Raw genomic sequence first — 23620 nt, 5'->3', positions numbered from 1 at the left:
TAATTTGAAAGAGATCTCAATTTTATCACGAATCTCATTGCGCAGTTGCACGCTGAAAGATTATTGTAGGAACAGGAAAAACATTTCAACTGAAGTTACACGTCGTATTGATCTTGTGACGTGCGCAATGCTTCTTTCTTAAATAATTACATGCGAAGGTAGTATGAGCTATTATCCCACGTTATGCGAATGTTGCACGATAATGGCATCACGAATTGACGAAAATTTTGCAATACTTACGCTTGGATGATACGTCATAGCGCAACAACTTTATCGAAACAAAGTTTATAAATAATATTGTCAAAAATTAGACAAACCCAAGTTTGAAGTATAAATATTTTACAATTATTATAAAACTGTTGGATTCTTCATTTAAAATGTTATCATGCTCAATGGGTGATATTTCGTGCTGCAGTATTTCTACATTATAATTTAGGAATAATTATGTATTGTTGTAAATATGTATACGGATTAATTATATTTCTAAACGTTACACAATGCAGCTAGGTAAAATATTTTTTTTTTAATTGTTAAACAATTTCTTTCTTAATTTAATTTTGCAAATATACCATTAAGATAAATCGACATATCGTCATTTTGCCAAGATAATATTTCGAAATTATATGCGCAAATAATTATCAATATTTTATAAAAGGTTAATACTTTAATAAATATTTTTGTAAATATACCTACATAATATTGCAAATTATGGCAATACTGAGCAATACTGCAAAAAATCTTAACATTCTAGGAACTAGACTGATAGAAAAGATTTCTGGATTCAATGTTGTTACTCTTTCATGTATCATAAAATAAGGTTAATTTATTAAAAACAAATAATGGGCCAACCGCTTATTAACAAAATAAGTAGTGTATTTTCCAGATGCTCACATTATTTTGTCAATTTATCTGTATTCAATACGCCTTGCTGCACGCATGCTAAATTTCAAGTGAGCACGTGCACTCGCGATTGCGGCGTGCAACAAAGTTCACCCCGCGTATGTCACAATTCAACTCAAGAGAAAGAGGAAAAAAGACGATTCGCCGCTCAACGTAGGACCCTTGGTATCGCCCGCTGTTTTACACACGCGCGCGGATCGCATTGTGGACCACGATAATGGGCTATTGTTCCGAAGTATCGCGCGAGAACGGCTCGGCGAAGAATCGGAGAAGAGGGCAACGCCGCCGCGCCGACTCTGGCGACATGTTCGATAAAGTGTTCCCCTGTTTTTGTTTCTCTTTTCTTTCTTTTCGCCGGGCCATTCTCCAGAGAGTTTGCAATCATCGATACGGTACCGAGATCAAAGATTATTCGTTGTCCCACCGCTCGATCGATGATCGGCGGGTCCGATAGCTCTATGGTAATTAATGGCGATAATTCCATCATCGCCTTATCGCGGAAGAGCATCTCGCGAAAAACGTCCAGGTTGTAGAAAGCTATTTTCAAACGCGACAGATGGTCCGTCGAAGAAATCGATCAGGAGTTTGCAGCCAGAATTATTTTATCGAAATTATTTAAATAGACAAGTGTCCATTAGCGATGCTTTCTCCTTTCGATTTCTTCACTTGAGAGAAAAGTAATTGGCATTCGTGATTATAAGTGAATGTTAAAATAATTATGATTAACTACGTTTTTATAGTTATTACTGCTGTGACGTTAACTAATAAGGACATACAATGTGTCAGAGATGTCCGAATCGAATCGAATCTTTGAACACTGTCAATTAACAACGTAACACATTAACGTTACGCTGAAGTTTACACATACGGATAAAAAGAAAGATTTTTATGTAAGCAACATTTAGATTGATTATATCACATAAATGCTGCTATAATATTAACAACTATAGCTATAATTTGTTGTAGTTACTAATATTACAGCATCGTAACCATAATTATTTTAACTTTCAATTATAGTCACAAATACTAACTTCTTTTCAGCATTCTCAATCAAAATTCTGAATTTCTCGTGCCATGACCTGCAGACAATAATCACAATTTGCACAATTATGCGAGAATTATCCATCCCACGAACGTGCGAAGGGTTGATCAACAACGTTGACACTCTCGCGTGATATCAGGTGGCCTTGATTTCGGTATTACGTCAGCAGGCGTTGGAACTGGAGAACGGCCTGGAACGGGAGAGCAAGGAGGTCTGCGTCACTCGCACCAGCTGCCAGCTGGTCTCTCTCCGAGTGTTAGAGCGTATATATCTACGGTGCGTTCTCCGCGGGGTCGGGGAACAGGGGGCCCCACAACGAGATTCGCAGGTGCGAGAGGTGAGGATGCAGCGGGAGGACTCTCGCTTATCTTACCGAGAAATCGTCCTCGCGCTCTTGCCACGGCATCTTAACGAATGGAAAACGAGCGACGGCGAGGAAAGGGAGAGAAAGAGAACAGAGCAGAGTAGAGAAATCGAAGAGCCATTTCGAAGTCACTTCGGGGTGTGGCCGGCGGTTGTTTTGATTCTGCGAATTGTCTTCCCCAATCGTGAGATGTTTTCTCTTAGCATTATTTTTTTCAATATTTACATAATAATATAAATTAATACGTATCGCTAAAAAGACATTTGGCTCCATGGACCTATGTAAAATTCTTTTTAAAGCTTCTTCGAGATCGAAGGGAGAAATAGGAAAGAAAAAGGGAACTGGGATGAGGAGAGGGCGAATAGAGAAGCACGAGGAAAAAGACAGAGAAAGGGAGCAGAGCGGGATTGGAAGGCGCAGAGAGGCGAGAAACCAAAGTGAAGCAAATCAAGTGAAAGAGGCGAAATATGCGTGTACGCGCGCGAAGGAGAGACGGGGCAAGGGAGGCAGAGGTGCGCAACCGGAGCGAGAGGGAAGGAGAGAGTAGATCATGCAGCTCGAGCTAGTCGCCTAGACAGCGCGGCGGCAGAAATCAAATAAAACGAGAGTTCGCTCGCGTACGCGCATGCACGTAACCGTCGCTGTACAGTGCGTGGCAGCTCTCTCTCTCTCTCTCTCTTTCTCCCTCTTATCTCTCGCTATCCTTGGTAGACCTGGCGATAGCGAACGCGCCATGTCGTTTGCGATGACCGTTGGCGGCATCTTGTCTGGTCCGCGAAATTTCTCCCCCCTCCCTCCTGTCATATAAGTAATGATAATTAGCAATTGTGCTTGGTGTTCCACGGAAGATGCAACAGTACGACCTTCTGGGAGAACTCGAAGAATGTATTCGAGCAAAACAAAAAGCTATTTTAATATTAAAATGATGTCAGAAAATACTTTTAAAGTGACAAGTAAAAGTAACTTTATAATCACGATTCATTTTAATGTCATTTTGATCGTGACCTCCCATACATCACAGAAACTTGCAGCAACGTAACAGCATAGCTGCATTGTTGCGATATTTCATATTGCAATGAAAAGTTTTTAAAGCACCCTGGCGATAAAAACAATATGTTTATAAGATGTTCGCTTAAGTGTTGAGCATATGTTTAATTGGAGTTTTAAAATTTATTTATTGAAGTGTTTATGAAAAGGAAATTTAAACATGGAATTGTGTATGAGAAGTTCACGACTGTCTGATAGCAACAAAACACTAAAACATCCTTTGAATTTGCAATTCTGAGAAAACATAAACACATTTAATAAAACCTTCCTCAACAATTATAAAACATTTGTGAACATTTCGAAAATATGTAACAAACAGCCTATCGAACAATCGTGCATATCTCATAAACAATTTCATATTTAAATTTTGATCTCATAAACATTTCAATAAATTTTTAATGAACGTATACTATTTTCGCCAGGACTACATTAAAATGATCTTGGGGCTATCCCATTAATTTTTTTCAGGCAGATTAGGTAATGGAAATTTAATGCAATGTTGCAATGCTGCATTACAATTTTCTTGCAATATTACTTCAGCAATGTTGCAGCATTTTAAAAAATGTAAAAAAATAGTACTCTGCTTCATTCGCGAGCAGTACACGCTATCGCTACCAAATGGATGTGGATTATGGTACCTGAAATATTATCAGAAACATTGAAACGTTGCTGCAAGATTTCTAAAGATGAACATTGCTGAAATTTTGGAGCAATATTGCAGCAACGTTTCGCAACGTTGTCGCAATCTTGCGATAAAATATTTCTGCAAGGTTGCTGCAATTGTTCTGTGCCGCATACGCTGTTGTTTTGAATAGAACCGAGTTAATCTTCCAGAAAAGAGCTTAGTCTTCTCTTCCACTTCACCATAGCTATCCAGATTCCAGGTTTAGCATTAATATGGAGGTCAGTGAAACCTAAACCGCGGCCAGACCAGGGCTTAGTCAACCAGGGTTAATTCAGCTAATTTAGAGTTAGAGCTACTCCCGGCGAGATCTAAGTATGATGTTTGCCGAGGTCGTTTGCGCCTCACACTAGTCGTCGTGCAGGTATCGCGTGCAGCAGCACCGCCGTGCCACTTAGCGATCGGTTAGTCCGTTTGCGATAGGATTAGCGTAGTGCGTAACTCATCTCGTTTCCCATCGCGTAACCCAACTCTCAGGTACCATAAATAACTTATTATTTCAGCGATATTAGTTACATGGTAAGAGAGCGAGCGTTCGTCGCCAAAAAAAGAGAAGCCTTCTCCTTCTCTCTCTCTCTCTCTTTCTTTTTCTTGCACGGGAATAAACGATCCGATGTTTCCTCGATATTTGATCGGTTCCCAATTGGCAGTGATCCCGGCGATTTCTACATCCCGCCAACGAATCCGTGTGGCTTGTCACGTCCTTAGCGTACATCGCGCAAAAACAACGCGCGAGCGGAATTTCAACTTTGGTCGCCTTCGTTCATCGAATTTATCGTCGTGTGTGGGTGCGTGCGTGCGTGTGCGCGCCTTAGCGAGTGAATGGAAATTAAACTGTGCTCCTTCTCGACGTAACGCACGAAAGACTCGTATCGCCGCGCGCATAACTCGCGCGCGTTTCTAAAAGCTTCCCATATGGCAGCTATCGTTCCGGTGTAACCACACACCACCGCCGGCGGGGACTTTCATTTACCATAATAAGATATATAGAGGAACGGCCGCGGGACCAATCTATATATAGCTACCAAGTAATTTCATCGCGAGGAATGCGCCGCGCACTCGCGCGTTTTTCTTTTAGTCCGGTAAAATTAACGTGCGATTCTGGCCGCCGATCGAACGATCGATCGAGTCCCGCTCTCGGAAAAAGAAAAGGAAAAAGAATCTTTTTGTCGCGGAGGCAGTGCGAAGAAAACGCTAATAATGAATCTAGAAGATAACCCATACAGCACAGAACATTGCAGTAACATTATAGCAATGTTGCAGATTGCAATGCAATATTGCAGAGATATTGTAGAAACATTGCGAAACATGTCGAACGTTCAAGTGTGAATATTTTTTCAATATTGAATCTATGTTGATTTTTCTACATTACGCATTAGACATTGCTGCAATGTTTCATTAATATTGTATCAATATTTCACAATGTTGCTGCAATATTCGCAATCTTGCGATTAAATATTGCTGAGATGTTGATACAATATTAGTGTGCTGTATGGGGAAAAGGCGTCGCAAAGTATTGCTGCAACGTTTCAGCAACATAAAATGCTCGCTTCAGAAATGTTACGTAATGTTGCAGCAACATGTACAATATTGTATTAATATTACTGCAACATTACGTATCGAAATGTCTAAAGCGGACACTTTATCGTTGCTGCAATATTACTGAAACATTGTAGCAATATATTTTGCAATGTTCTTGCTAGTCTGTGCTACACGAAAATATACGAAACGACAAAAGAGTATACGTATGAATATATTTACAGAGTATTGGAGAAATTGCCTTAATTTCTACTGCGATAAATAATTAAGGAAGTAACTAGCAGTAACGTTAGAAAGATCGCTTCCGGTTGCACTTGCGCGACTGCGAACGACGACACGTCGAGATCGACCTGCGTCGCAACGACGCAGAAACTCTTAGCATCGGCTGCGGCCGACTGCTAGCAGAGTGTGTACCCGGGGGGGCCGCGGCCGAGAAGCGGCACAGAAGCCGCTGGTACAGGAACATGCCAGGAATTGGAAAGGCTTTCCGTGCGATGAATTCATGCAACGCGCGGTCTGGAATCGCGGCTGCGTCGCCGAGCGTCGTCGCTCGTCGTCGTCTCGGCCTTGCGCGATTTCACCGCGGAAAACACGCGCGATTTTGCAGGCAAAATCTTCTTCGCGAGGGAGATGCGAAAATCACGCGGGAAAAGTATACAGAGTTGACTCGCATCGGAATGCCAGTCGCATTTTTGTCGCAATAATAAAAATATAGAAAATTAAGTAAAATTAGATCGATATGTGAATAATATCACAGTAAGAGAAGCTACTTGATTTTTCGCAGTGTATTTTTCCTCACATTAATTATGAGTTTTACTGTTAACACTTATCAGTCTTACATTAACATTAACATTACGTTTACTGCAATAAAAATTTGTGGTGTTGCGATTTAGGAAACCTGAGAGATTTTATTAAAAAAATCAATTTAATCTTCATAATAATTGCATGTATGTAAAATATTCTACAACAAACCTTTTATGAAAATATAATAAAACTCAACATAAAAATGCACGATTACTTACATCATTATCAGCTACATAAATTGATCAAAAATTAACATTAAATGGAAAGAACAATTTTGCTGAAATACAAATTCCAAAATAATTTATAACTTTCAGAATAATTTGGAACTTTCAAAGTAATTTTTAAAAAATATTATCCAATGTTTAACTTGGTTGCTAGAAAGTTCTGTTTGCAGCGACATTGACATCTTACCCTATAATTATTTTGATGGCCCAACAGAAATTTACTTTCTGATTTATATCTAGCTAAATTTTTAGATGCTGCAATAAAATTATTCTTTTCGTGTAGTTATACTGAACTTTTTAAAGTGTGTTAACACACAAAGCAAAATCGTTAAATTTCTATCTGTCATTCATTTTTCCTTTACTTCATATTTTTGTCAATGCAAATGATGATCATGTAAAAAAAAAATATAAAACGTATTGATGATGCTTTTTTAACGATCGGTACGCATTTAGAAACTCTCTCTTACAAGTTTCTTTAAAATACGAATTCTCAAATAATTGCTGTATTTAGAATACGATAAAAGGAGATGTTTAAAGTATTGTGATCACTTTTTCGCAATTTCGCACTTTCGATTGAATTTGTTCTCTATATAATAGAATTTCTCTTTCAACCTGACAACAGGTGGCAACAGCCATCCTTCTGCAGTGTCCGAGTAAATTTCGCGAAATTATCGTTCTCTCGTCTTCGAGAGTCACCCATGGTCACTCGGAACTTAGACTTCGATCCCCGAGAGGAATTTCCGCCGCTCTGGAAAGGAAAAAAAATGACCGGACGGACGTATTGCGCGCCGTGCGGTGCAAAGTCCGCGCTTGTTCCTGCACTTACCGAGCCGGTGCTAATTCGTGGAACTTCTCGATTTTCTCGTCCCGATCGAACCAAATTAACACGTTCGACAGCTCGTGTGCCATTATACGTATTAATGTATTAATAAACGCGATATATATAGATACATATATGTATAATATATGCGAGCGCGCGGACACGCACCTCGCGATTTCTCTAATACCGAGAACATGTGTTGCCTCACACGCGACGGGAACTTCGGAAATTGCAGCTCAGCGGCAAAGATCGCTTTTTGCAAAGACCAAAGTATCGTGCAAAAGTGGTCTACGTCATGCGATTAGTCATACAAGAACAGCCCATCCTTTTCATCGTCGTGAGCGATCTATCTATCGCTCGGGAGACTTTTTGCCAATCTATCGCGTGATAGAGATTGGTAATCTGCGTTCCTTAAGGGTCGACTGTGTCAATCATCTCATTATGACGTCGATGCGAAATTGCGGGAAAACACGAACGGGCGATTCTCGTGACTTGCGGTACGCGCAAGTTCCCCGTCGGCTCGAGAACAAGCTCGGAAAGCACATCGAACATTCTCGGGCGAGCACGCCCAATAAATCATGCGAGAACGTACAAGTATTCTCGAGGTCGCATTACTTTCTTTGGAATCAGGATTTCTTCGACATAAAGAAAGATATTTGGGAGCAATGAATTCATCGAGTAATTTTCGTGTTTTCGCCGCATTTCGAAAGCACAGTCCTGCTAGAGAGAGCTGTATCGACCGGAATAGATGACAATCTGGAGGCGCCAGGTCAGGCCCCAGCTCGAGTTAATGATAAATTTGTTTAGTGATCCGAGCAACGTGCGGTTGTCGTGAAGCAAAATGACTTTCCGACTCCCTTGTCCAGCAAATGACCTTTTCTCCTCAATTTTGTCGACCAAATCATTCAATTGACGATTGTAGTATGAACAGTTTCATCCGGTTGAAGGAGCTCGTAATAAATTACATCTTTCGCATCCAAATGTACATACACAAAAGAATCGTTTTGCCATGAATATTTGGTTCTACCACTGATAAAAAAAGCTATCCGGGATAGCCACCCATAAATGTCTGCGTTTAAGATTATGTATAATCCACTTTTCAACGCCAGTAACAATTTTCCACAAAAAATCTTTTCTTTTGCGCCAAAAGCAATAAATTAAAAAGTACATATTCAATCAGCGGATAATATGTTTGCGACAATTTTTGCGGCAACCATTTTCCGAATTTGAAATTTTTTCCATTTCATGCAGTCGTCTTGAAACTGTTACACTTGGTACACTTTCCTGGCGAAAATAGTACATTTATTAAACACTTATTGACGTGTTAATGAGACGGAAATTTAAACACGGAATTGTTTATAAGATGTTCACAACTGTTTGATAGACGTTCGAAAAGTATTTTTGTAATAATGCGATGTTTTCGGAATGTTACAAACGTTCGAGGAATGTTTCAATAAAAGTGTTCTATGTTTTCGGAATGTTGCAAATGTTCAAAGGGTGTTTTAAAAGGGTTTGTTACAAAACACCCTTCGAACATTTGCAACATTCTGAAAACGTTGAACACTTTTCGAACCTCGATCAAACAATCGTGAACATCTCGTAAACAATTCCACGTTTAAATTTACATCTCATAAGCACTTCAATAAAGGTTTCAAAATTCCAATCAAGCATCTACTCAACACTGTGCAAACATCTTATAAATATACTATTTTCACCAGGGTTTGAACTGTTCTGCAAGTTCTACCTGCGTTTAGAACGGGTTTTCATTCAACAACGCTTTCAAATTGTCTGCCTCAAGCTTTCGTAGCATTCCAGAGTGCGGATGATCACTCACGTCAAAATCACCTTTAAAGCGACGAAATCAATATTTGCACGTTACCGAGGAGCACAATATTTTCCTCAAAAACAGAGAAAGTGGATTCGCATTCTTTAGCAGCACTTTTTCCTTGCTGGAATTCATATCGATTGCAATGTCGAAGATAAAGTTTTTCATCACTTATTGCATCGATTGTTGTTTTTAACGTTATGTGCACCGTCGAATTATAATGAACAAAGTTTTATTAAAGTTCAATACCAACCCTGGGAAAATATTTCAATTGCAAATAATTGCATTAAAGACCTAAACCAAAGATTAAAATTTTTGCATACACTTTTGCATTTATTTAGACGGGTAGCGAGTAAGTCCTTCTCTCCTATAATCCCAAATGAAAGACAGACCTACTTAAGGGGCCCTGCCCACGCGAACTCCTGATTTTCCTTATCTCCCATATCAGGGAAATCATGTCCTAAATTCCTACCCACTCATCCTTTTCGCATCCCAAACCATTTTCCAACCCGTCTAGCCAACGTGGAAAATTAAGGCTAAACCCTCTATGATGTCAGATTTAAAAACAAACGTACCCCAGGTAAGTAGGATCCAAGATTCAGAATCTCACATTGAAATTTCAGTCATTAGTCCCACCGATTCTGGAGGGACAAAAGTTTGACAAAGCAAAACTAAAAGAGGCCTATGTTCGACAACGGACTATGATAAGCTAAATGATGATGATGATAATGATAATGATAATGATACACTTAATAGTTTAACTTTTTGCAAAAAAAAAACACTTTTTTGTTATGACTGTGGCTAAAGCAATCAGGCTTCATTTGTTTCCTTCTTTTACCCTATTTTCTTTGATAAAATAAAGTTAATTGAATTTCGCGCGTCGCAAAACATTTGGAACCCACAAACCCATCCGCCCGACATACGCACATTTTTTTCTTAAAGTAGCATAATGACAGCGCTACGCGCTGGAGACTGAATCAAATTGATTTGTCAGATTTGAAGGGACGCGCGGCTATTCAATTTACGTCGGATACACGTATTTATTGCTCACGTCGTCGCGTAACTATAATAATAATAAAGACGAATCACGATTACAGGACGATGCTGAAGAAAAACAGGAAAGACATATGCGCGTGATTGACGGAGATATGTATTTATATATATATATATATATATATATATATATATATATATATATATATATATATATATATATATATACTGTTTATTTATATACCGCTCGTGCAAAAATATATCCTTCTGGCGCAACGGAAATATCACGGCGTTAACAAGCGATCCTTTGTCGTCGACGTCCGTCCGGAGCGAAGCTCCATTGACGAAAATTCGGACACGAGCGCGCCGCACCGTCGCGGTCGTCGCGCGGACGCGTGACGCGCGTGTACATCTCGCGCCACGTGCATAAAATATGATTTTGCGTCGCGGCATTGGTCGCGCTCTCCACGTGTATCCTAAAATTGTCGCTGATTGTCCGCTTCTGTGTGTACGTAAAACTGATATCTACCCACACCAACGATCGTCGCGGCATTAAGAGATCGTCGCGGGTGAATTAAGTAAATAAACAGTGGAAGGACGGGACGAGCGCACGTGTTCCCTCACGGATGGAGTGAAATACCCCGGATGGGACGGATGCTGCGTGGGGAGGGAAGGAGGGGAGGGATCGGGGGTTGAAACGAGATCAAGAAGCTTGCCCTCGACGACGACGTAAGAAAAAGTAGACGGCAGTTACTCATTACTCGGAAGATTGCAGACTCTATTTCTGTCCGTATCGCACAATTGGGGCAGCTTCGTGTAGCGGGATGGTAGTAATGGCGGCACGGCCATGGATACGTGCGTTGGTAAGAGGGCGGCGATAACGCGATAGTTGACGAGGATCGTTCGCGCGCGCGGGGCGCGAGGACGGGGGGGTTGCGCACCAACGCCGTGGACACCCCGTAGAGAGGTGTATATTAGGCGCGATGCGTCGCGACGCACGGATCAGAAGGACGCCGGACACGATCGGGAGATCTACTCAAGGAATTACTTCTTGCGCCATCATCGGGAGTCTAAGCGTCCGCCGGTGGGATCTGTAGACATGGTACGTGCCCCAAATGATTGTGGGATATACGAATGATCTGTGCATTGAGAGAAAAGTATTTGTTATTACTATAAATTGAATGTGAAGATAATTATGATCAAGAGCTTTATTTTTCCAATTTTTATTGCTGTAACGGAGAGAATGGTTTTGCTGAAGTATCTAAAAATTTAGTTGGACACACTGAGAGAGAAAAGTATTTGGTGTTTCTGATTACAATTGCATGGTAAAATATAATTTATGGAGAGATCAATTCTTATAGTTATTACTGCTAGAGTGTTAATAATAATAATACTATATTTATTCTACTAATTGTGAAAAAATTTTTAATTATAAATTATAATAATTTTAAATATTAATATACTAAAATATCAAGATGCGCAATAAGTTATTTATAATTTATATTATAAATATATTAGTGTTGGGCCAATGTGAATAATATAATGAATAAAAAGAAATCTTTTGGTCAAAGCAGATTTTATTGCTTAATATTTCCTATAATGTATCAATCATTGAATACATATAATATGTATTAAATAATTGATATATTATAAGAAATTTATAACTTATAATATGTCAATTACTTAATACATTTTTCAATTCTATAAATTTAAAACATAATTGTACACAAAAAGAATGATTTTGCTAAAATGCATATCTGAAAATGATTATGTTGAACCATTTATATTGAACATTTAAGACAGTCGCTAGAATGTCAAAACTTTTCGCAACAGTGTCATCATGTATAAATGTCTTTAATAATATTATAATTTTGATAGTTTAATATAAAATTATTTTCTGATCTGTATTTAGCTAAATTTTTAGATAAGTACCACAATAAATTATATAAATTGTTCATTCCACGTAAGCTGAAGCTAAAAATAATATCTGAAATTAATTTGATCGTCAGATTTTAGATTAAGCAAAACCAAGATCTGGTCCTTATTAAGGACCAAGATCCGCTTTAATTAAAAAATGAATATCAAGATATAGAAGATAATAATAAAATAAATACAAACACAATTATAACTGTTTGTTAAAGTCCGCTTTTTTTTACGTAGTAATATTAACTAACAGCTGTAATTTGCATCAACTATAAATATATATACACACACACACACACACACACACATATGTATACATATAGTTGGTTGAAAATGACTATAAATTATAGTCATTAGATTATGTAATTACTACCATTTTTTTCTCTCAGTCTACAGATCTGGAATAATTTTAGTCCATCAAAATAATTACATAGGATGTCCAAGCATTATGAGCAATACTGGAAAAAGTTTTGACATTCTAGCAGCTCGAGTGTTCTACATAAATATTTTGATGGTCCAACAAAGTTCTTTTCAAATTTGTATCCATATTTTTAGATATTTTAGCAAAGTCTTTCTTTCTGTGTAGTGATAATAACATACGATGTGTTATTTTAGTTACCATTATACGGAGAAAATTTTCTATTAAAATTTATCCCGAAAATTATGGAACAAAATAAATTTCAAAGAATTTTAAATAGTTAAAATTGTGTCAAATTTTATTAAAATTTTACTAAAAGTATGTTAAAATTTTTCAAAATCCATATTGTTCCAAAACTACCTTAATTTTAAATTTTAAAAGAAAATGATCTCCGTGTACTAAAATAATAATGATAATAAATTATAAATTATAATCATTTTCAATGTCAACTATATTTAAATTAGGATAACTTTTTTTGTTAATATAACAGATCGTTTGCTATTATTACTAACATTATAACAGTAACAACTTTAAAAATGGAGCTCCCAAACATATTATTTTAACATTTGATTATACATCAAATATTGAACACTTTTCTCTCAATATAAACGACCAAAGGAATAATTTCCTTTTCTTCTTAAGCGTAAGATAATATAACATTTTATTACAGCAAAACCCTGGGCTTTCGAAAATTATTTCTTACTATGTCTTGTGTTTTAAAGACAAATAATACATTGTTAAACAAATATTTTAAATAATAACTAAAATCCTAAAATAAATTTTTTGAAAAATGGAATCACCTTATGCTTTATATGAACGTAGGATTAAAAAAAAGTAACTTTACAAACGCACGTTTGTCAATGTGTTTTAAGACGGCATATTTAACAATTTGCAGAAAGCATAAAAAAATCATGATGCAACAACATCATAAACTTTTGAGTGAAGTAAGCGCCTTGATTTTAATCGACAGTACCGTTGGTTCTCTTTTAACATTAGAAATCCAGTACGGTCAGATACTTGCATAAACGTTTCTCTGCCGGGCATAAGAAACCAATATTTATAGCAGCATTGTGCTGTGGAATTTGAAAAAAATCACGTCTACATGATCGCACGAGTTACACGGGTTAAACAGATCTCTTTCCACACGACTCATGAATTGCTAAACTCACATAGACGATCGCGCTATTTGGCGAACACACTCGAAATAAGAAACGGTCAATCGAGTCAACCGAGAAAATTACCCTCTGATTTTCTCCGAGTGAATGCTCCGTTATTTGAAAAAAAAAAAGAACAAAAAAAAGAAAAACAGGAGAAACAGAGGGTGAAAGGGGAGGAGGGGGGGGGGGAGAGGCGCGTGCAGCCTCTTCTCGGCAGCCCCCGGATAAATTACTCTCGCAGATTCAATGCAAGACGACCGTCTGCATAAACAATTCAGGTCAACACGCGGTGCAACGTGCGCATTACGCGCGGAGCGCGATGCCTCGCACGCGCGCGCGTTACTTAACGACGGAGGACGCGCGGGCCGCCTCATTCCGTTCGTCGCATTCGTTATGAATAAAAACCCGCTATTACGGGTATACGCGTACGCGCTCGCAAGTAAGCGTTTTATTAATGAATTTGCATTTCGTCGCGACCGCGTCGCCGTTGCCTGCACTTTTCGGTAACCGCGGCGGCGGCGGCGGCGGCGGCGATGACGACGATGACAATCGCGTTTACGGGCGCGCTGATGGTTACGACGAACGTTACGAAACCGCCGCGTGCCAATGGGAACTGAATCACAAGGAGCCGATAATAAACCGACGCAATTTAAACCGACTCGCGTGACTTTTATGCTTTTCTCGCACGACGACGCGCGTTACGTCATTTGCGATACTATATCGCGTTTGTGTATACATGCAGGACACCGATAAACACACACACACACACACACACACACACACACACACACACACACACACACAGAGAGAGAGAGAGAGAGAGAGAGAGAGAGAGAGAGAGAGAGAGAGAGAGAGAGAGAATAATTTCTTCAAATTTAATAAATTTTATTGTATCCAAACAAATTTGTTATTTAGAATGGTCCAAACAAACCAATGTTTGAATCAATAAGTACAATTATTCGAATTTGAAACAATATATATCTTCGTCTTAAATAACTTTTGTTTGAAACGAAAGATACATTTTCAATATACTATGCCATTTTCATATAAATAAATTATTTGTTTCATTGTTTGTATACTTATTGTAATCAAATAATAGAGATTTTTTTAACGAAACAACAAAATTTTTATTCAAACAAATAATGTTTCGTATAAGCATGTTATTTCAACAATAAAACTAATTTCAGTCAAATCTAACTGAATCTAAAGTAATTTTTTTCTCTCTGTATGTGTATATATATATATATATATATATATATTTTTTTTTTTTAATGTAAATAATTGCTACCTACATGCTTAGAGAGTAGTTTTTGTCGGGGTAAAGCGAGAAAATCCGAAGAGAAAAATCGAATACCGTAATCAAGTGGTATAATTTTTACACAAGTTTCCCGAATGGATTCCGTTTCCCTCGCTCCGCGAAGCATTACGTTGGAATTAGCACTTTTTCTAAATGATATGTAAATTAGTGTAACGACGCGTGTAATGAATATGGAGGTTGAGACGTACCCTAGAAACATTACCATTCACTCACGTCGCACTTTGCACAATGCGCATGGAGGTGTCTGATGCACACGCGCTACACTTTGCATCAGAACTACTTTCGACATCCTTATCAGAGATAAAATCTTGAAAAGCGCGTTAGCTACAAGCCGGTCCTCGATAATGATTATCGATCTTATCGCGGGGCAATCTTAAGGCTTACGAGCGCGCGGAAAGTAAAGCACATCACGTGAAAGTACGCGGAAAGGACAATTTTGTTGCAGCATCTGAAAATTTATTTAGCTAAATACAGATCAGAAAATAATTTCGTGTTGGATCATCAAAATAATTATGTAGGACGCCCGAGCATGATAATCTTGCTGCAAACGGTTTTAATATTTTAGCAACCAAGTTAAAACACCGATACAATTTTTTAAATAGTGTTCAATGCGTAATTTTTTTCAGATTTCAGCAAAATTGTTTCTTCCGTTTTTTATACTTGTATAAAATGAGAAAGAAGGTAAATAACATTATCTAAAAAGTGATAACAAATTAAAACTAATATATCTTATATTTAACAATCATTATTTCATATACAGGGTCGTAAAGTCTGTTTCCGTTCCCTATATTTCAAAAAAAGATTATAAAAAAACTGCGAAATATGTGTCCAATCATTTCGAGAGGGCTGTTCTACCCTTTCAATTCTTTTAAAAATCCCTTGAAACAATTGAATACACATTTCATGACTTTACAATTTTGAACCATTTCAGAAATACAAGGGATGAGGATAGATAAATAGTTTATAAACCCTATATAAACAAGAATATAATTTCTGGATAATCTTGCTTAATATGTATATAATTTAAACATTATTAAAAAATTTATTAATCTTAAATTTCAGCAAAAAATACTAAAGTTTTATTTCAATATTATAACAGTCACCTAAACGACACAGTATGATCATCTTGATAATAATAGTATGAGAAAATTCTAATTTTTGGTTTAAAAATCTTGTTAATTCTTATCCGATAATGTTTACTCTAGCTAATAAAAATTACTATTTCATAATAAAACATTTTTTTTCATAAAACTACACAAAATTTCTTCATGTAAACAAGTTACATTGCCCCTGGCAAAAAATAGTTCATTAAACATTTATTGAAGTGCTTATAAGATGGAAATTTAAGCATAGAATCATTTATGAGATGTTCACGACGTTCGAAAAGCGTTTGCTTTCGGAATGTTGCAGATGTTCGAGAAACATTTGATTAAAGGTGTTTTACATTTTCAAATAGTTACAAATGTCCAAAGGGTGTATTGTAAAACACCCTTTGAATATTTCCGACAATTCTGAAAACATACAACACTTTTCGAACGTCCATCAAACAGTCACGAACATCTCATAAACAAGTCCATGTTTAAATTTCTATCCCATAAACACTTCAATAACTGTTTTAAAACTCCAATTAAACATCTACTCGACGCTTAAGCAAACATCTTATAAACGTACTATTTTCGCTAGGAGCGCGTGTTTACTTAACGCTAATCTCATTCCAATATTTACATTTTCGAAAATAAAGACACTGTCAAAACAAAAAGGTTCCTTTCTTTCATGTACACTCTAAAAAAAATATATAATCGAAGAAAGAAAATATTGCAACGAAAGATAAAGCGGACGCGTGCTTTACAGGAAAAATCTATTAAAATTAATAAATGAGCTGCAAGTGTAAAAATCCGTTTTTCCTCGTAGTTTGGACTTCGGCGTCTGTTACCCGTCTCTCGCATCTCATTCTTGCGTTTCATCGTGCCTCGACCCTTCCCGAAGAAGAGCGCATATTTACGGCAGCTTTCGTAGAATCGTTTAAGCGCGAGCATGCGGCTGAATTGGTCGGCCGCGATTTAAGCGAACCGCAAAGTAACGCGTCGCAAACTAGCAGTAAGGAGAAAATGAAATTGCGCGATTCCATTGTCGCACGCTCGCTCATCCGGATGACGTAGCCAGCGGAATGGGATCGCGTCGACGACGGGCGCGAGGAGATCGCGCGATCGTCTTTAAACTCGGCGCGAGCACGTCTCGCGGCATGAGCGTATGCAAGAGGGGAACCAACGAGCAACCCTCTATCTCCGTGATTCCCAAACTTAAAAGTCTGGAACGTCATTCATCCGGAAGGATCGAGCTTCCGCTTCAAGATTTGATCGAAGTTGAGAGAGAACAAAAATCCAAACAAAACAAAAAAAAAAAAAAAATCTTATACTACGATTTTCTCAAAAATATTCTTCGCCTCGATCACGATAAATGAAGCCTTGATACAACTTGACACGCTTAATAATTAATAATTAATAATTTCTCGTTCGAATCGTGTGATCGAGATCGAACGGACGAGATAGGAAGCCACCGTCATGGAACTCGTTTGGCGAGTAAAATTTTATATGGGCGCCGATGTCGATTGAGAAGTCTCTCGGTGCGTCCAGCTGTCTGCCCGAAGCTCCGGCTCGCCTAATTGTTCCTTTAATTCGCCTCAATTGCTTCTTGGCACGGTCGCGCGAGAACGATATCGCGAGGAATCCGACGAAAGGCTACGGGTACGCGCGCCGCTCGCTTAAATCGCGCGCGAGACCGTGGTCTTGATTTTCTCGCATCACTCTTTTGCCGGATATTACAGAGGGAAAACTCTGCCGTCAGTTTCTATGCAAGATTCTCTTTGAGTGAACCGTGGCGGAGCTGAGTCTCATTCGCGAGCGAAAGAATAATCGCAAGAGGCACAATTATATCCGACACATCATTATCGCACACCCGAAGAAAGGGTTTTCTTCGAGTCAAAAAATATTTGTCTGACTCAAAGAGATTTGTGCGTTGCTATACGCTTAAAGAGAAGCTTTCTTTGATTTGAAGAAATTTTTTGGATGTTGCTCTAATTAAAGTAAGAATTAAAGAAACAGTTTGGTTCTGCAACGCAAATTATTTTTTTAATGAAAGAGATATATTTTTTAAACCAGAACAACTAAAGTATTTTTCTTATTTTTTTGTCGGTGCTTTTTTGATTTAAATAATTATTTGTTTAAATTAAAAACAAATAATTTATTTACTTTTAAAAAGACTGATAACGTCATTTCTTAAGATTAAATAAAATTTTATTTTTCGGCGAAAGTATTTTCACTGTAACTTGAAAAAAATCAAGTTAAAGAAATGATTTTATCAATAAACATAATTTTTCTCTGGGTGCAAATGCTGTAAAAAGTTAAGCGATTTATCTCTTTTTTGCTATAGAATATTTATACAGAAAAATTAGTATCAAATTAAAGCTAACATATATTCTATCGCAATTATTGTTTCATATAAAGTCACGAAATTAATTGTACGCTTCCAAAGAAAAGTTATGTTTAAATTGATGAAATCGTTCCTCTAGCTGGATTTTTTTTTAATTAAAGTGAAAATATCTTTGAGGAAAGTAAAAATTTATTTGATTTCAATAAACAATGTTATTAGCCTTTTTTAAGAAAAACAAATTATTTGTTTAAATTATTTAGTTCATTTAAACAAATAATTTCTTTATTTTAAAATAAAAGTACTGATAAAAATGTATAAAATAATTTAGTTATTCTGATTTTTAAAATCTGTTTCTTCAAATCAAAGAAAGTCTTTTTTATTTGAAAAAATTTCTAGATTGTTTCTTTGTATTAGAATTAAAAAAATAGTTTAATTGTTCGCAACGCAAATCTTTTTTCAAACGAAAAATATATTTTTTTATCCGTCACGGTCAAGTAATGAGCAATCTTCTTCGTGATTAGCCAAAAGTGTGACCGCGCAAAAACACGTATATACTTGTGCGCAATCGCGAACTTTTTGCGCATATTGTTTAGGAAATCTTTTATATGACTTAAAAAAAAACAATTTTTTTGGTTGAAAATAATCAGAACAGCTAAATTATTTCTTGTATTTTTATCAGTTTTCTTTAAATAAAAAAGTTATTTATATAAATAAATTAAACAACTAATTTGAAGAAATAATTATTTTACTTTAAAGAAAGGATAATAATGTCATTTATTAAATTAAATAAATTTTTATTTTCCTTACTTTCATTTCAACTTTTTAAAAAAACACTTTAAAAAATCAAGAAACGATTTCTTCAATTTAAACATAACTTTTCTCTGGCTATAGTTTTGCAACTGTATATACAATTATTTTGTTCATTTAATATTATCCCGTCATAATTTTACTATTTTTTTTTTACACATATTTTAGACTTGGATAAAAACAGATAAAAATACAAATAAAATGAAATCGACGCTTTGTTGCAATTTGATTTAAATACTTTTTTCGATTTGATTTTGTTAATACGAAGCTAATGAATTTTTTCAGTATAAGTTTGCTTTTGATGAAACTGTATTACTGGCAAGGGTTTTAGCTTTCGATTGAGTTTTCTCTTAAAATATTATATTTAGTGAATGTGCAGGATAAAATAAACTTATTATCCTATGTCCGGACAACTAGTTTCATGATGGTACAAGCAACAATATAAATTCTTCTTTAAAGTAATTTTAGCAATAATATATTTTTGTTTCAATATAATATAATTATCTAAAAAGCAGAATGTCACTGTTTTTTTTATAATACTATATAAATAATACTACAAAGTTCTACTTTTAAAAATATTGTTCATTTTCGAAATGTCATTAATATGGAAATAAAATTAGTACTACACAAACTAGCGCGCACGAAACTTTTTTACATGAAGAATTTTAAAACCATTACAAAAGCAATCATATTGGATCCTCTAGATATAATATTAAAATAAAAATTGCTGAATATAATATTGCTGATTAAGAGTATCAACTGATTTCATACTGTTGCTTATACAAATAATTATTGTCTGAAATATATTACATTTTTAATTAGATACTAAAATTTTGTACGGTTACTCAAGCGCAGCGGACAGCAAGCGCTGCGGATAAAATGTCAAATTACGATATACTTTGTTATATTGCATGAACCATATCTACAACGCAAGTGTCGTATTCGCGGATGAGTATCGTGTCTCCCGCGATGCGCACGCTGCACAGCAGCAGCGCGAGCGAAGTTCTGAATGAAGCGCGCGGCCAGCGGGCGCGGCCACAATAACACGAGGCTACGAGACTTCAGCTTCGCGAGTGCGACGGGACAACGCAATTCGACTTCGTCATGCGACGTCACCGCGTTCCGCGTCGCTCTGACGGCGTTGCATCGACGTTACATCAACGTCGCATCAATGACGGTAGGTGGGCTCGACCGACCGATTGCACCGTCGTTGCCTCGGGTTTTAACTAACGCGGCCGAAGAGCGAGGCGGTGTGCGCATCACGGGAGAGAATTCACCCTCTCAAAATCGTGGTAGCCGTGGGACAACGTGAAAAGATTTTACTGAAAATTAATTTTAGTCAAATTTAATTAGATTATTTTTATTAAAATTTTAATAAGCTTAGTATAATTTGATCAAACAATTTTCAAAATAAAAGTCGGTTGAACTTTACAAAATTTTAATAAAAGTAAAATTCTTCATAGTTCGCACTGCGGAAAAAAAGATTGACTGAATTTTTTAACTTGATTTAATGCTTTTTAGATCAAACATTTTCTGCATTCAAGTCAAATACATGGAAATAAATGGAAAAAATTTAATCGAGTTGAAAAATTTATTCAAGTTAACAACTTTATTTCCCAGTGCACGTTATCCTGCACGACCATCATGATTTCGAGGTTTAAATTCCAAGAAAAAATTCTTTCAGTGCACGATGCACCGCGACGCCACGAGAAATGCGTTTGGCTAGCGAGCTGGCCGAGGTGGTCGCTTGACGCGAGAACGAGCCGTTTCGTCGGCACGCGAAAAATGAGCGTTTTAACTCCGTTTCGCAAGGCGCGGCCGATCAACCGTTTCCGTCGCAGTTTCCGTAGCACTTGGGCAAAGTCGCGCGTTACCACCTTGGGCGGGCCGTTGACCACGTTATTACGTTATTTACGCTCCGTATGGCATTTTGCTCGCTTGCGAAAGCAAGTGCCGTATTTGCGTTTCGATACGCGTCGCGCTGGCTGCGGCGAAGTTCAATGCAGATAGGAACGCACGTATGAAATCTTATCATGTCTTATCGAGCGGAACGAACGGCCGTATTGTGTGACGCTGTCAATCGCTGAACGTGGACGGAGTTATGCAAATTGCCATGTAAATATGTGCTCGGCAACAAAAATTGAACGGTAATGAGACACAATTTTCACGATACGCAATATAATATCAATATAGATAATGCTAAGCTTGAGTGATGTAAGACTTTTTACACTACAAGGTATAATGAAACATTCTTCTTCTTAGCGCGCTATGCGTGCATGTCAGCACGTAGGCGATCCCTTTTGCATTTATCCTTAGATACATAATAAAACATTGTATTTTTTTATTTACTACGTTTCACTTCGGTTCTATGTTCTATGTTTCTAAAAAAAATACGCTTTTACATTCTTATATTTATCACGTTTATTATATTTATTACTGTAGACTTTTAGGAACACATACACATACACAAATATGTATCCAGAATTTTTCATATGTTTAGCCTTTTTTATTTATTTTCACGCTATAATTTATTCATTAACTAAATTTAGATGCAAGATATTTTTTTCGTCACGCTCGATTGTAGGTCAGAAACGTTCATTCCTTCTTATGTATTTCGCATTAAGAAAATTTTTCTTTTCACACATAACATAAGAACTTGATCAAGTTTTGAGAATAAATATTTATAGTTAGATCATTAACTTGGGTTTTTTTTTATGAATAAAAATGCCTTTCATAACATTAGTTGTTAGTATTTTACAATCACCTTGCTATTCGACAAACGCAACCTTTTTTCCCTCATCAGTAAATTGTAAATTACATGCGTTCTATATACCCGATGAACTTCTATAGGGTGATTTGCAGAACTCTATGGCTAATAAACTGGCGTTGGTTAGAATTGTACCGCGTTAATATTTACTGAGTTATTGTCAAAAAAGAAAATGGTGTTCCACAACCCCATCCTTTTTTCTAATATATAGACATTTCCCCTTGCCTATTTTTTTCAAATTTTTTGATGGTACAGTTCTTTAAACTTAAAATATTAATTTTTAATATAATATTGAGTCTTACAAAAAAAAGAATTTCCAATAATTTAATAAAAAATAAAAAAAAAAACTATATGCATAAGAAAAACTTCTTTTTTATGGATATGATTTTTTTTGTACATTTTTTAAAAGACATTTATTCATACACTAAAAGAAAAAATTTCTAAATTATAATAAATATTTATTTGAATAGTATTAGTGAAATATTTATTTACAGTACATAAATATTTATTCTATAAAAAGATAATACTTAAATTAAATCAGAGATTCTTATACTAAATAAATATATATTTACTTTTAGTAAATATTTCATTAATACTTTTCGAATAAATATTAAAATTTAGTAATTCTTTCCTCAGTGTATGAATATAGAATATAGTTTTTAAAAATTCTTACATTTTGTTTGTCATTAAATTATTTGAAAACTGAATGCTATTTTAGAAAGTTATATTTCAATTATAAAAAAACTACGCTATCAAAAAAATTTGAAAAAAGTTTAAAGAGAGAATGCCTATATTAATCAAACGTATTCTCAAAATTTTATAAAAATTTAAAAACATTTTGGAATTAAAAAAAATTATAAAAGTTTTCGTATATCGCTTTCGTGTAAGAGTATGAAATGTTCATGACTTGAACAATTCTTTTAAATATAACGTCATGATAAAAATGTGACAACGCTTATTACTTATTATTTACATTTAAATCATTATCATATATATAATTCTTTTCCAATACTTTCACGTCAATATCACAAAAAGATATTTTTAAATAAAGAATTATCTTTACTATTTGAATTTCGTTATTTGTTATTTTGAAAAGATGGCATTGCTTTTTATTAAAAAATACATACGACTGAAAAGTCGTGTAATTCATTTTTTTAAAGCAGGAGAACCTCCTTAAACCCACGTCTGCAGCCCGAGTAAATTTCGCGTGCGTAATATTCGTCATTCGGCTTTTACTATTTCAATTAAGCTACTGCCGAGCCGTCGACTATTAATTGCAATTGCACGTGCGTGTCGCATCGCGCGCACGCGATGCCGGGACCCTGGTCTTGATTTCGCTCTGTGCAGCCGCGAAACGCCTGTCTCCCCCCTCTTTCCTCACCCGGATCATTACGACGTCACTTCGACGTGTGATCTTGACCCGCTGACAGCGACATCGACAAATAAAAAATCGAGTTTCGTCCATACGAGAGCGGTAAGAAAAAAAAAACGCGCTAGGATTCTCTCCGAGATTCTCTCGCCTCTCTCATCGCTGCGAAAATTGCGTCGTGCAATTCGCCGC

At 36.3% G+C, this 23620-nt stretch overlaps 2 protein-coding genes across 6 annotated transcripts in view; one reads left to right on the top strand and one right to left on the bottom strand.

Annotated features, from left to right (window-relative positions):
• LOC105200139 (peroxisomal leader peptide-processing protease) overlaps positions 1 to 23620 on the bottom strand; it is a 111680-nt gene that overhangs the window by 14136 nt on the left and 73924 nt on the right. The gene's annotated exons all lie outside the window — the stretch shown is intronic.
• The window catches only part of LOC105200138 (ion transport peptide-like), a 73896-nt gene continuing 61322 nt past the window's right edge, over positions 11047 to 23620 (top strand). Inside the window, exon 1 of the mRNA XM_039448802.1 lies at positions 11047 to 11342. Coding sequence (XP_039304736.1) covers positions 11340 to 11342 — 3 coding nt within the window. The 5' untranslated portion in view covers positions 11047 to 11339. The remainder of the gene's footprint in view (positions 11343 to 23620) is intronic.

This window comes from Solenopsis invicta, chromosome 4 (assembly GCF_016802725.1).
Source record: "Solenopsis invicta isolate M01_SB chromosome 4, UNIL_Sinv_3.0, whole genome shotgun sequence".
Lineage (NCBI taxonomy): Eukaryota > Metazoa > Arthropoda > Insecta > Hymenoptera > Formicidae > Solenopsis > Solenopsis invicta.
The sequence above is the reverse complement of the archived record's forward strand: the minus strand, read 5'-3'. Positions and strand labels throughout refer to the sequence as shown.